This window comes from Kogia breviceps, chromosome 16 (assembly GCF_026419965.1).
Source record: "Kogia breviceps isolate mKogBre1 chromosome 16, mKogBre1 haplotype 1, whole genome shotgun sequence".
NCBI classification, from domain to species: Eukaryota; Metazoa; Chordata; class Mammalia; order Artiodactyla; family Physeteridae; genus Kogia; species Kogia breviceps.
Genome location: NC_081325.1, coordinates 33,464,862 through 33,479,598, shown reverse-complemented (window position 1 = coordinate 33,479,598; position 14,737 = coordinate 33,464,862). Strand labels below are relative to the sequence as shown.

At 36.6% G+C, this 14,737-nt stretch overlaps 1 protein-coding gene across 2 annotated transcripts in view; it reads right to left on the bottom strand.

Annotated features, from left to right (window-relative positions):
- The window catches only part of TDRD3 (tudor domain containing 3), a 210,793-nt gene that overhangs the window by 64,104 nt on the left and 131,952 nt on the right, over positions 1 to 14,737 (bottom strand). For both annotated transcript variants that reach the window (XM_059042391.2, XM_067016262.1), the window contains 3 exons: positions 11,683 to 11,754; positions 9,227 to 9,376; positions 3,955 to 4,095 (listed from right to left, as the gene is read on the bottom strand). In XM_059042391.2, coding sequence (XP_058898374.1) covers positions 3,955 to 4,095; positions 9,227 to 9,376; positions 11,683 to 11,754 — 363 coding nt within the window. The remainder of the gene's footprint in view (positions 1 to 3,954; positions 4,096 to 9,226; positions 9,377 to 11,682; positions 11,755 to 14,737) is intronic.

Below are 14,737 nucleotides of genomic sequence, written 5' to 3'. Positions count from 1 at the left end.
CAGGGTTGTGCCTTGAGTACTATCTCTGTACCATTACAAATACAAAACAAACAAAAAAGAAATTTTATATGTCAGAATAAGGCTTTTGAAAATAATACAGGCAGTGAAAACTACCTAATGAAAAATTTTCATGGTTGATACTTCTCTGTCCTAAGGAAGTGCAATTTATATAGCACCTCTCCAAAAATGCAAAGTATAAAAGGAAGCTAACAAAATGGTACCATCTCAGTAGCTTGGTTTTTTTTCTACTCTCTATTGTTTCAGTACTCTGCTCTATATTTATTAGCAATACTATCTATGAAGCTTTGACAGCCTCTACCCCAAATAAAAAATCTACTTTACAAATGTCAGAACCCCAAATCTTGAAAAATCTAGACCTGAGTAGAATTAAAGGACTGTTTAAGTAACATAAACATATCCCGTGAAGAAATTTACTGAATCAAAACCAGCTGAGGAATACATAACTAACTTTTATACATTTAAGAGTTAAGATGGGTAGGCTTTAAGATAGCATTACACATGGCATGCATGGTGCAGACAGCTACTGATACCCATGTAGACGCTGTTAAAAGCAGAGCATTTTTTAAAAAATCCTGTTTTTAAAACCCTGACTTTTTTTCAAACCCTGATTTTGTGACTTCCAAACACAAAATCCTTTCTAAATATAGTAGCAACTATCAACAGATCAGAGTTGACACATAAGAGAAAATTTACATCCCTGATGTAGATATACTAAAGTAAAGGTAAAAAGGACTGGACATTAAAACTATAATTCATCCTTCTTATTCAAAAACTTATCTAAATGTAAAAAAAAAATCCTTCCAAAGCCTCTCCCTCTCCCAATTATCTCCCAAGTAAATATCTAATTAAGAATATTGTCCCATACATAGAATTTAACCAAACACACTCAAGAATCAATTAATATCCAACCTTGGTATAACTTATTGTACCTTTCTTGTTAACCTGATTTGCAGTTAACCAGTTAACTCTCATTCAGTGTTGTTGGCAGGGCCATGCCCTCTCTGACAGATTTAAGAACCTTCCCTGCCTCTTCTAGCTTCTGTTGTTTGCTGGCAATCCTGGGCACTCCTTAGCTTATAGATGTATCACTCCAGTCACACAGCCATCTTCTCACTGTGTGTCTTCAGGTCAACTTCCCTCTGTAAGTGTCTATCTCTGTGTCTAAATTTCCCCTCTGTATAAGGAGATTAAAATAGGGTCATATTGGCTTAGGGCCCAACCTAACGACCTATTTTTAACTTAGTATCTCTGCAAAGATCCTGTTTCCAAAGAGAGTCAGTCACATTTTAAGGTACTGGTGGTCAAGACTTCAAGCTATCTTGTTGGGAGTGGGGGATGGATGGGACACAATTCAACCTATTATTCCACTATTATCAAAAATTATTTTAAGGACCTGTCAACTGACATCCCAATCAAGTCCTCTTTCAACTGCTGAAAATAAAGAACTGAATACCATGCAACATGCAAAAGAACAGGGTTCCTGGTCATTAAAATTTCAAACTGTCCTTTTGATAGTCTCCTTCATTCTTAAATGACAGTTTTTCTGAACACAGAATTACAGGTGAACAGGTTTTTTTTCTTTCCATACGTTCAATGTATCACCCCACTGCTTCCTTGCCTCCATACTTTCTGATGAAAAATTGGCCATTTATTTGAGGATCCCTTGTATTTGATGAGTTGCTTCTCTCTCACTGCTTTCAAGATTTCCTCTGCCAGTAGCTTTCAACAACTTGATTATGTGTCTTGGTGTGTCTCTGAGTTTATCCTATCGGAGTTCACTAAGCTTCTTAGATTTGTAGATTTCATCAAATTTGGGAATTTGGGGGCATTAGTTCTTCAAATATTTATTTCTGTCCCTTTTTCTCTTCTATTGGGAAGAGAACATACACAACATAATGTGTATGTTGGTACATTTGATGGTACCGCATAGGTCCCTTAGGCTCTATTTTTCTTCATTTTTTTCCTCTTTCTACATCTTAGACTGGGTAATTCCAATTGCCCTATATTAAAGTTCACTGATTCTTTCTTCTGCCTGCTCTAGTCTGATGTTGAACCTGACTAATTAAGTTTTTTATTTCCACTACTGTACTTTTCAGTTCCAGAATTTCTATTTTGTTTATTTTTATAATTTATCTTTATTGATATTCCCCACTTGTTCATATATTGTTCTCCTGATTTCTTTTAGCTCTTTGTCAATGGTTCCTTCACACCTCTGAGCATTTCTAAGACAGTTAATTTAAGTTCTTGTTTAGTAAGCCCAATGCCTGAGCTTCTTCAGGAATAGTTTCTTTCAATTTCTTTTTTTTCCTATGAGTGGATCATACTTTCCTGTTTTATGGTATGCTTTGTAATTTTCTGTTGAGAACTGAAAATTCTGAATGCTCTGTTGATGGTAATTTTGGAAATCAGATTCTCCCTCCTCCTCAGGGACTGCTGTTGTTACTTAATGAAGACTGCAGCTGTAAGTTTGTTTAGTAACTTTTCCAGATTTTCTTTTGTAAGGATTTTATTCCTTGTGATATGTAATCACTGGAGTCTTTGTTCCATTATCTCCCTGGTCAGCCAGTGACCAGCCTCTTTCTTCATTAATCATCACTCTGTATGCTGCAAGAGTTTGACTTGACTCCAGAGTTGTAAAATAGTTGCTTCAGACAATGTTTGTCAGCTTAAGAGTTGTTTTGGTGGACAGCCCAATTCTTGGAGCTTTCCATTCTGCCAACTTTGTGATATCACTCCCTTCATATGTTTTTACTCCTCACAACAATCCCAAACTGCTGGTCTTTGGTGTTCTACGGCAAGACATCCCCAGACGAGGGTTCTCAATTCACTCAAGTTTAAGAGCTTCTTGAGTTAGAGACTGTAGTTTTCAACTTACTGTATCCACTCAAACCTGAAAACTGACTTTTTTTTTTTAAAGAAAGAGATGGTCATGTATTCAAGGAAAAGATAGTCTGGCTCTGTTATAAACCTATTCTCCTTGGCTAGTGATTGATTTAGGAGTGAGCATGTGACCTAGTTCTAGTCAATGAACCATAGACAGAATTTACTGGAGATTCCCAAAATTATTTTTTTATCTGATAAAACAGACCCACACCCAGATAAATGTCCCCTTTCCTTCTTGCCTTTGAACTTTTTGCATGAAGATTTAACACACAGAGGATCCTATAACCCAGAGAAGAAAACCAAGAAACTAGAGATGCTCACCAGAGCTCCAATACTGTTATACTGCTGAATTTACCAATCTTTGTAACCATCTATCTCCAAATTTCTTGTTATATGAGATGATGAAACCCCATTATTTAAGCTAGTCTTAGCACTCTACAGACAAAATCACCCAAAGTCATTAAACCTTTAAAGGCAGAGGAAAATGAATTCCTGTCAGTTCCCTTATATCTGAGGACACTGTAGCATACCAGAAATATCTCTGACTCCTCCCATTATCTCAAAAATCCAGGAATATTTTGCAATTGAGTCTATAATATACATTTACTATTTCAATATATTTTTCCCAATGAACACAGCAAAACAAAATCACTTTAGACAAAATTTGAGAAAAGATGTGGGGAAGGGTAGGGAACAGCCCATAACTGTATGTTTCTGATGCATCATCTTTTAGAATATAATTTCCATTGAGCGTTTTCTGTTTAATTTGATGACTTTTTATCAATCCATTCTAAAAGACATCATTCAGACATTAGAAAGTTAAGTAAAACGTAAATTTTACTTAAGTAAATTATTTTTTAACCAATCCAAATTTTCCATGGAATAACTCGAAATTATTAACTGGAATCCTTAATGAAAGCCTTCTTAGAGTTGTGACACCTATTTATAATATACTCAAAAAGCCAGTGGTGGTTCTAAGAAAGAATTTAAAAAACCAAGTCTATTAAAGAAAAAAAGACATAAATTTTGTGGTTGGTTCTTCAGCCTTACCAGTTCTCTATAGACACCTTCATGTTTTCCCTCTGATTTGTTTGACTTTTCTTTCTGTAAAATCTCCCTATTTCGGTTGCCAGCAGCACTCATGTTGAGATTACTTCTAGCACCACCACCACCTCCTCCAAATGTCTTGGTCTTCAGATAACAGAAAGATAAAAGAAATGTAAATAAATAACATTTTAAAAAGCTCTAAAGACTAAACTATGACTAAAAACTGAAGTAGTTAAGTTTCTTAATTATGTTTTACAGGAAAAAAATGAAATGTTAACTAATTCTTTCTAAATATCTACTAGTCATAATCTCACAAGTCCAGATGAGGCAATTAAGAAAATTACATGATTATAATCTTTAAATCTCCAAGGCAAATCATCAGAATAAACTTAACTAGACAATAATATAAAAGAAAATAGTACAAGTATTATGGAGATTAGGTGTCAAAAATTATTCTAGGGTAAAATACTTGAGTGATATCATGAGACCTGAGTTACAAATCCAGCTACATGGCAAGGCTTTCTTTAGCAAGGCACCAAACCTATCTAGGAATGTTACATTATGTTCATGATCCAGTAGTAGGATTCTAGAATCTAAGAAAGTAGACAAATAATACAAATTTTAACATGGGATTAAAAGTCTCATTACTAATTTATTATTTACATTAATTACCAAATATGCTATATCTTACCGACTACGTATAAAGCTTTAAAGTCCATATTTCTTATTTTGTCTGACTTATTTGAATCATTATATGTGTAATCAAATTTGAATTTGATCTCATTTTTGTTTTGTCAAAACTACAGTAGAAAGACTAGAACATAAAAAACATTGGTTTGGGGCTTCCCTGGTGGCACAGTGGTTAAAAGTCTGCCTGCCAATGCAGGGGACACAGGTTCGTGCCCCAGTCCGGGAAGATCCCACATGCCGTGGAGCGGCTGGGCCCGTGAGCCATGGCTGCTGAGCCTGCGCATCCGGAGCCTGTGTTCTGCAACGGGAGCGGCCACAAGAGTGAGAGGCCCGCGTACCACAAAAAAAAAAAACCAAAAAACAAAAAATATCAGTTTGGAAAGATACAAATTCATGATTGAAAAGCATTCCACAGTTGTTATTTGTACAATATTAAATTAAATATCTGGATATATAACATCTTTATAGTTTTCTAATACAGCTAATAAAAGCAGAAGCCAAGACTTGATTTTTATTAGATATAATTATCAATATTTTTTAATGTATCTTAAAATGATTACAATAAGAAAACATCCTAGATATACATTTATATAAGACTGGGAAATTATTTTGAATCAGATGAAAATGTAAAGAAATAGAACCTGAAAAATAGAAAAATGATGTGAGATAAGCATCAATGGACAACATATTAAATACCTCTATTAGGTAGTTGATACACCACAATATTTAAGTTTACTTCAAATCAAAATTAAAACTGCATCTCAAAGACCAAAGACCCATTACTGGATTCATTCAATTTTTGGTTTCTGCAATCCCAGCAAAAAAAGAAAAGAGTAGCTTTGGAATGTCTTGATAGTCATTGCTTACATAACCACAAGGAAAAATGTGAGTTTATATTAATGTGATACAAAGTTTATTAGATTGGGAGACAATGTAGGACAGGTAAGAATACAGGCTTAAGAGCTACACAAGGCTGGGACTAAATCTGTACTGAGCCACTTCCTAGTTCCTGCCCTCAGGCAAGTCACTTAACTTCTACCCTCCATGAACCTCGGGTTTCTCATCCTTAAAACAGGGACGAGAGAATTCCCTGGTGGTACAGTGGTTAGGACTCCACACTTCCACTGCAGGGGTCAGAGGTTCGATCCCTGGTCAGGGAACTAAGAACCCACAAGCCACATGGCATGGACCCAAAACACCTACCTCACTGGGATGTTGTGATGATTAAATGACATCATCAACATGAAGTGATTAATTCAATAACTGGCACATGGTAAACACTCGTAACAGATGGCAATATTACTGTTTTGCTTAATATATTAGAACATAGTTACCTGAAAAGTCTGGAGCCTGACCTGTTCCAAATTAAATATATTTCTGGAATTTAAATTACATAACTCCAAAAGTGCTTTTTATTTTGGTGCCAGTGAAATAGTCCCATCTTCTGGAGGTATTTCCTTACTATTTTCTTTCCATTTTATGGATTAAGGAATAGGATAAATAGCATTTTCAGAATTGCTTTTCACTGCTTTAAAACAGTTGTTACCCACTAAACATACAAATATCTAGAAACATCACAACGTAACATTACCCATAAGGTAACTGGTGTTGTCCTGTATGAGCCACACCATCACGTCCATATTATGTGAATTAGGCATCTGTGACATCATCACGACCATAAACCTCAAGTGGGCCTTAATGCTGTCTTGCAGTCTTACTACATTTTCTTAGCCCATTCACCCTCCCAATCTTCTTTAGCAAGGCACCAAACTTATCTAGGAATCTGTTACATTATGTTCATGATCCAGTAATAGGATTCTAGAATCTAAGAAAGTAGACAAATAATACAAATAATAAAAACCACTATTTTACAGGTTCTCCTCACTCCTCAAATCTCAAACATCTTCTTCATTGTGTCTGTTTGACCATGTTTACTTCCTCACTGAAAAAATGGAAATAATCACTAAAGAACTTACATAGATTTTTACATCAACCCACCCACTGATATCTGCACACTTACACTTTATCTTACCACCATCTATATGAATGATAAAGGAATGTGGAGAGAATGAATGACTCCTCTAACTCTACATTAATTCTCAGGCCACATCTTACACAACTTTTCAACAGTCTTTGATAAATTCAATACATCATCCTCCAGGAAATAATCTGTTTTCTCTTGTTTTGATCCTATCTTACTGGTCACACCTTGGCTGGTTCAACTTCTTTCAGTCAACTGGTAAGGTTGAAATGCTACAGGGTTCATTCCTCCTCCTTTTCTCTTCCCTTCAGCTCTCATTCCCTTCGTGATCTCATTTGACCTCATGATTTTAAATATAATCCATACGCCTACCACTTTCAAATGCATACATCCAATCCAAAGCTCACCTTTCAGCTACACTCTTCTCTGTATCACTGCCTATTAAACATTACCACATGGATGCCTAAGAGGTACCTCAGTATTAATATACTAATTATATTAATAACACCCTGTTCCACCCCGGTCTTCTCCAGTACAAAGTAAGCAACTCTAACCTGCCAATTTTTCAGGCCAAAACCGTTGAAGTCATTCATAACACCTCTTTTTCTCTCAAGCTCCATCTTTAATCTCTCAGAAACTTTGATGGTTGTATTTTCAAAATACCAGAATCTGAACACTTTGCACCACCTACACAGCTGCCATTGCTACCAAAAACTTTTCTCCCCCTGGATTACTTCAGTAATTTCCTAACTTGTCTGATTCCCATCTTTCAGAAAATAGATATCAAACAAGATTTTAGAAAGAAAATTTGTCTGAGAAAAATGTAAATCAAAAGAACAACTTTCCTATAATCATTAAGAAATTGATATACTCCCAATATCTTTTTCTGATACTCCATAATTTTAACAGCTTTTTGGGAAAGAAGAAATGCATTTTATGTAAACTGTGCAAAATGAATTAATTTCAGAAATACTAAAATTGATTTTTAAATGTGTCTTAGAGGAAACTTGAGGAATAGCAATAGTCACATTTACTGAAGGCTTTTAGCAAAGGACTATTGTAACTGAGGCAGTGAGACTATAATTAGGGGCTCACAGCTTCTCAGCATTATTCTAACTCTATTTCTTAGTTAGGATATGGCTGTGATCTTACGCTTAATATACCTGACTTCTACCCTAGTTTACCATTAACTTAGCTTAGCTTGTTGGATGAAGAAAGCTGTTGATGTATATCGAGACTAAAGATTAGTTATTCTATAGGTCTCACCCTTGTTCCTTATTCTCCAGGAACAGCTAGTCAAAGATTTATGACTTAACATTCCAACCACAAGTAAGACTTGCTAGCTACTTGGAATCACGTGATCAAGAAAAACATCTCTGAAAATAGAAGACAGCCCCCTCCCCATGAGCACGTAGCCCTTTCCTCTTTCCCCTATATAATCTCCAAGCAAAACCTGGCAAGTTGGAAGTTGGTTTTTTGGAACATGCATCTACCTTCTCCCCAGGATTGCTGGCTTCCTCAATAAAGCTATCTTTCCTTTAACCCAACACTCTCAGCATTGGATTCTTGAGTGACAAGCTGCCGAGCTGGAGTTCAGTAACAATATCATAATCTGTGCCATGTAGTATTCTAAATGTTTTAAAGATTAGCAATTTTAATTCTCACAGTTTCATAAAGAAAATATGGTACAAAACTTAAGTAACCTATCCAAGGTTGTCAGCAGGATATGTTTCCTGTCTGCCTGATTCCAGAATTTGTGCTCTTGTCCCCTACATAATCATGACAGAAAGACACTACAGGAAGAACTACCAAAATTCACAAAGTCTCCTACTTAAAATCTGAATTTAAATAGGAAAACAGTTGTTAGCTAAGATTTATTACTGGTTCTGAATAAAGAAACCTATTTCAATACCACTGGTTAAGAAAAGTCTAAGGAACCAATTCATGAACTAAAATTCTTGTCAAAATCTAAAAATCAATAAATAACTAGAGAAAACACATATTTCAAATAGGCAAGCAATTAAAAATAATGAAAAGAAAACCTTTTGGCTAGCAGAAGTAAATGATAAAGGAGGGTATGTATAAATGCACATATAATCCAAAGATAAAAATTATTTTTTACTATACATTAAAGAATAAAAACTGACAAAAATGTTAATCCTGAGCCATTGATTTACCCTCTAATGTTTACCTAAATTCCTCAAAAATTTCTATTATAGGGGAAAATTATCCTCAAAAAGTATCATCTATCCCAACTAATAGTGGGAAACCCTCTTCCATTAAAAAAAAAAAAAAAAAAAGTTGTGTTCACTTGTATACTATTAAGAAGGAAAGAAAGTGGGAGAAAAGAAGGGTGGTTTGCTAGCAAAGGTAACTTAATGGAATTGTTAAGGAGATTGGAAAAGGAATGTTTATGAGTAAAATGTGTAACCATAAGACTCCAAAAGGCACCAGGGCATTTTCTACTGATGGAATATGGAAAAAAAATGTCAAAAGTTTGTTCAATTAGTTACTTTATGTGAAAAGACAATAATGATTGTGAGTAATCTAAACAGAACATAATGGCAAGGAATAAGAGAAATTCATAATAATTTAGTTTCTTACTTCTTTGCTTTTTGCAACTTCTGCAATAGCAGCAGTCCTTTGCTTTTCAAATTCATCATTATCATTTGGAGGTTTGACAGGCAATGTAACTTGTAATGTCTTCCTTCGATCAAGTTCTCTGCTATCCACTTGGACATGAGATACACACTTCTGGTAATAATAAATAAAAATAAATTGTTTCAGTAGCTCCAAAAGAGATTCAAGTTTTTCATAAGAAAGTAATGTCTTCAAAAGAAATATTTGTATCACAACAGCTAAGAGCCCATAAAAATACAATTATTTCCCATAGACTTAAAAATAAAGGTAGAAAACTAATTGAAGTAACTTTTAAGTAATTATAACTGGTAAATGAAGCTACACTAAATGTAGACAATCTAAAACAGGGCACATATTGGGTTGGCCAAAAAGTTCGTTCGGGATTTTCTATAACATCTTACGAACAAACATGTTGGCCAACCCAATATCTAAAATATACATCAAACCAAAAGAGCTAAGCTTCATTTTAGGATAATGACTTAAAATAATTTAAAATTTCAAACAGTCTAGACTATTGCACAAGAAGTAAATTCAGTTTTTTATTAAGCACTTGATTTCTACATTATGCCACAATATCCATGAGGGTTTATAGTTATTTTAACATATAGAAAGGTGTCTCTCAACTTATAAGCCAAAAGCTAAAAACATATTCCCTCCCCCAATCAGGCTGCAAAGTTTTAGATTTTTAGTCTCAAGACAAATTAAGAAAGCCATCATTGTCTAAAAATAAGTCCTGAATTCTGTTCTCTCTTCTAATTCTAGCAGCAAAAATCCTATAAAATGAACCTTTTTCAACTTGATAATTTTAAAGAGGAATAAAAATATGCTCTCAAATAAATGTGTCATACAAATATACAGATTTTTTATTTTCAATAATATAAATATAAAATAGCTGATTCTAACACACAGCCAAGCATATTCTGTCTTTAACCCATGTTCAAGGCTAAGATGCTGAATAACAGATTTTCACAATGGACTTCATAAACAAATAATATTATTTAAGCTATAACTTTCAATATACTTCCTAATACAAAAAAAAGCTATAAACACACTTCAAATTCTTAAAAATAATTAAATCATAAGTCTCTGTGAGCAATTTTTGAAACAAATATTATCACCAAAATGTTTAAGGGGAAAGAAAATTCTTATAAACACAGCATTTATTATTTTCAAATATAAATTATTAAAATGTTTACACTCTGTTTTCATTCTTGGGGTTTTTCACTGATAGAAATAAGAATATCATCAGCATAGATCATGCCTCCTATTATCTTGACTGTCCCATGTTCCAAGGCAAAATAAAAAATGACATATGTTTTAAATACTTTCAAAATAGCCACGATGCAAGAATGTCTTACTTAATTTTGGGTAGACCCTCCAAAAAGTGTTTTGAAGAGGATGCCAGTCAAATGATCCTGCCCACTTATTTTCTGATCAACTAGGTATCTGTTTTTCATACCAAAATTTTTTTAATTGTTATTGAGATATAGTCTGTTTCCTAGCTGTTGTGTCCCCAACTCATCTTCACTTTAAGCCAGCACTCTTGAAGGAAAATAAAGCACAAATGCAAGGCGGATTACCAAGAGCTAAATTTTAGTGGCATCATGTGGCAAAGAGCAAGCAGCCACAGGGATTATTCTCAGATTCTTCAGGTATAAAGCAGGGACAAGCTGGAGGAGATTGTTTTAAAGGCAATTTGATGCTTAGTACAACGAGGAAGACACAAGATATTGGTCAGCTGAGGAGCTGCCTCAAGGTAACATTTTGCAGCAAGGGGGTTGAAAGTTAAGAAACAGAGGGAAAACCTTTAGCTTATGTGAGAGAAGAATCAGGGCTGCTGTAGTTGAAAATGAAAATACCAACTGGAAATAAGACTAAGTACCTGACTGAGATGGGCATTTGGATCAATGCAGAAGAACAGAATCTCGGAAGGGACACCTGGGACAGCAGGCTCTCCTAAAGTGCAGTGATGCCCATGCCCTTCCCTGCCTCATGTTTTCACTCTTTTGTCTCTTGTCAATCTTTCTGTTGATGCTTTTATTTTTTCTCCCTCTTGTTTTTAATGAACAAAGTGAGAAATTATAGCATATTTTTGTCTTCTTACTTTTGCATTTCTCTCTCTCTCAAAAAAGTCCCCACCACCACCTGATATTAATTAATTTTAAGCTGTATTTCAGGTGTGTCTCTTAACTGTTTCAATCTTTGGGTTAACAGCTTTTGAGAAAAGAAGCTACACAAAAACTTTAATTACAATAATGAGAAAAAAACCACAATTATTGATTTCCTGTAGTTAATATATTTCCATATAACTCCTATGACCTCTGAGTGAACAGTTCAGCACAAAACTAAACACAGCTTGAATACAAATGAAAAACACTTTTTGCTGACTAAAATTCATCTGCCAAAATGAAAGTCATTACCTGTCCAAAAGGCACAAAAGGAGGTGGTCCACCTTCAGTTCCAATATTGCTTCTATTGTGTTTTGACAAGCTCTGTGAGAAAAGTGGGTTGTAAAACAGAAATTATACATTAAAAATATATTTAACAACACTTACAATGCACCAGGAATCTACTCATTTTAGTAGATTCTTATAGGAAATAGAAAAAAAGCCTTCTATTATTAACTTCAAACTATATAAAATATCTTATTCCTAACTTCAATAACTAGGAAAAGGCTCTCCCCTTACTTCCCCTTTCCAAAACCCAAATTGGCATATGATTTTCAGAAGTATTTGCCAAGTTGCTCCCATAAGAAGAAAACACAGTTAAAATCTCTCAACAAACATGATAAACTTTGGTAGCAAGAATTTCATTTTAATTAATTTCATTTTATTTTATTTTATTTATTTATTTATTTTTGCGGTATGCAGGCCTCTCACTGTTGTGGCCTCTCCCGTTGCGGAGCACAGGCTCCGGACGCACAGGCTCAGCAGCCATGGCTCACGGGCCCACCCGCTCCGCGGCATGTGGGGTCTTCCCAGACCAGAGCACGAACCCGCGTCCCCTGCATCGGCAGGCGGACTCTCAACCACTGCGCCACCAGGGAAGGCCCAATTAATTTCATTTTAATGCACAGTAAAACTATAATCTAACAGAAAAATATTATCTGGAAATCATCTTCCAAATGAAATTTTTAGACATAAAAATCTATTAGCAAACAACATATTTGTGATACTGTTAATTAATAAGATATATATTTGGTCTTTGTCCCCAGTTCCTGGAACAGAGACCCTAAAACACTTGAAATTTCCTGAATCACAGGGGTAAGGAGCACATTTTGTTCTTCATAATAAGAGCCTTTGAGCATCCTGAGTTTATATTAATGAGGTGACTATTAATGGGCCCCTAGCAAGCTCCAGGGTGGGGACTGGTTGCCGAAAAAACAACCATGTGATTAGAGGGCTAGAGATTGAGTCAATCACCAATGGTCAGTGATTAAATCAAGCGGGCCTATGTAATGAACCTCCATTAAAACCCCACAAACGATGAGGTTCAGGGAGCTTCCAGTCTGATGAATACATCCATGTGCCAGAAGAGTGGTACACACCAAACTCCACAGGGACAGAAGCTCCTGTGTCCAGGACCCTTCCCGATCTTGCCCTATTAACCTCTTCATCTGGCAATTTATCTTTTATAACATCGTTTATAATAAACCAGTAATAGCAAGTAAAGTGTTTCCCTAAGTTCTGTGAGCCATTATAGCAAATTATCAAATCTGAGCAGGGGATCCTGAGAACCCCTAATTTATAGCCAAGTTGGACAGAAGAGTGGATAACGTCAGGACCTACTACTTTCAATTGGCACCTGAAGTGAGGGGCAGTCCTCTGAGACTGAGTTCTTAACCTATGGGGTCTGTACTCTAGACTGAGTTCTTAACCTATGGGGTCTGTACTAACTCCACGTAGTTGGTGTAAGAACTGAATTAAATTTTAGGACATCCACCTGGTATCCAACTGGAGAGAACTGGAGAATTGCTTGATGTGGAAAAGTAAACTCTACACTTGGTGTCAGAAGTGCTGTTAACTAGAAACAGTTCATAGGAATACTGATAAAAGTGATTTCTAACTGTTTAAAGAGATCAGACTCTTATAGTTTATAATATGGAGATTAATTTCAATTACAGTAAAAATTCCTTAATAAAAGTCTTGTTTTGCAAATCAATTTATACTTCAAAGAAGTATTCAACAGATTGCTCTTTAATTAAAAAAAAGCTGTCAAATGCTACTAATTTTAGTTTTCTTTTTTCCCTATCATATTTATGATTAGAGAGATAACAATATATTCTAGAAATGAAAAAAATAACTTCCTAGCAAAACCAATTTCTCACATTATAAAGTCCTTCAAAAATGCCATAAGGAGGAGGAGCTTCAAGATGGCAGAAGAGTAAGATAGGGAGATCACCTTCCTCCCCACAAATACATCAGAAATACATCCACATGAGGAACAACTCCTACAGAACACCTACTGAACGCTGGCAGAAGACCTCAGACCTGCCAAAAGGCAAGAAACTCCCCACGTACCTGGGTAGGGCAAAAGAAAAAAGGAAAAACAGAGACAAAAGAATAGGAATGGGACCTGTACCAGTGGGAGGGAGCTGTGAAGGTGGAAAGGTTTCCACACACTAGGAAGCCCCTTCCCGGACGGAGACTGTGGGTGGTGGACAGGGGAAGCTTCGGAGCCACGTTAGAGAACGCAGCAACAGGGGTGCCAGAGGGCAAAGTGGAGAGACTCCTGCACAGAGGATCGGTGCCGACCAGCACTCACCAGCCCGAAATGCTTGTCTGCTCACCCGCCAGGGCAGACGGGGGCTGGGAGCTGAGGCTCTGGCTTCAGTCAGGTCCTGGGGAGAGGACTGGGATTGGCTGCATAAACACAGCCTGAAGCGGGCTGGTGCGCCACAGATAACCGGGAGTGTGTCCAGGAGGGGGTCTAGAGCTGCCGAAGAGGCAAGACACTTTTTCTTGCCTCTTAGTTTTGCAGTACATGAGGAGAACGGATTAAGAGTGCTGTCTGAATGAGCTCCAGAGATGGGCGTGAGCCACGGCTATCAGCGCAGACCACAGAGACAGGCATGAGACACTAAGGCTGTTGCTGTAGCCACCATTATCCACACCTCCCCTCCCGGGAGCCTGTGCAGCCCACCACTGCCAGGGTCCCGTTATCCAGGGACAACTTCCCCAGTAGAACACACAGTGCGCCTCAGGCTGGTGCAACATCACGCTGGCCTCTGCTGCCACAGGCTCGCCCCACATCCGTACCCCTCCCTCCCCTGGCCTGAGTGAGCCAGAACCCCTGAATCAGCTGTCACTTTAACCCCGTCCTGTCTGAGCAAAGAACAGACACCCTCGGGCGACCTACACGCAGAGGAGGGTCCAAATCCAAAGCTGAACCCCAGGAGATGTGCAAACAAAGAAGAGAAAAGGAAATCTCTCCCAGCAGCCTCAGAAGCAGAAGATTAAAGCTCCACAATCAACT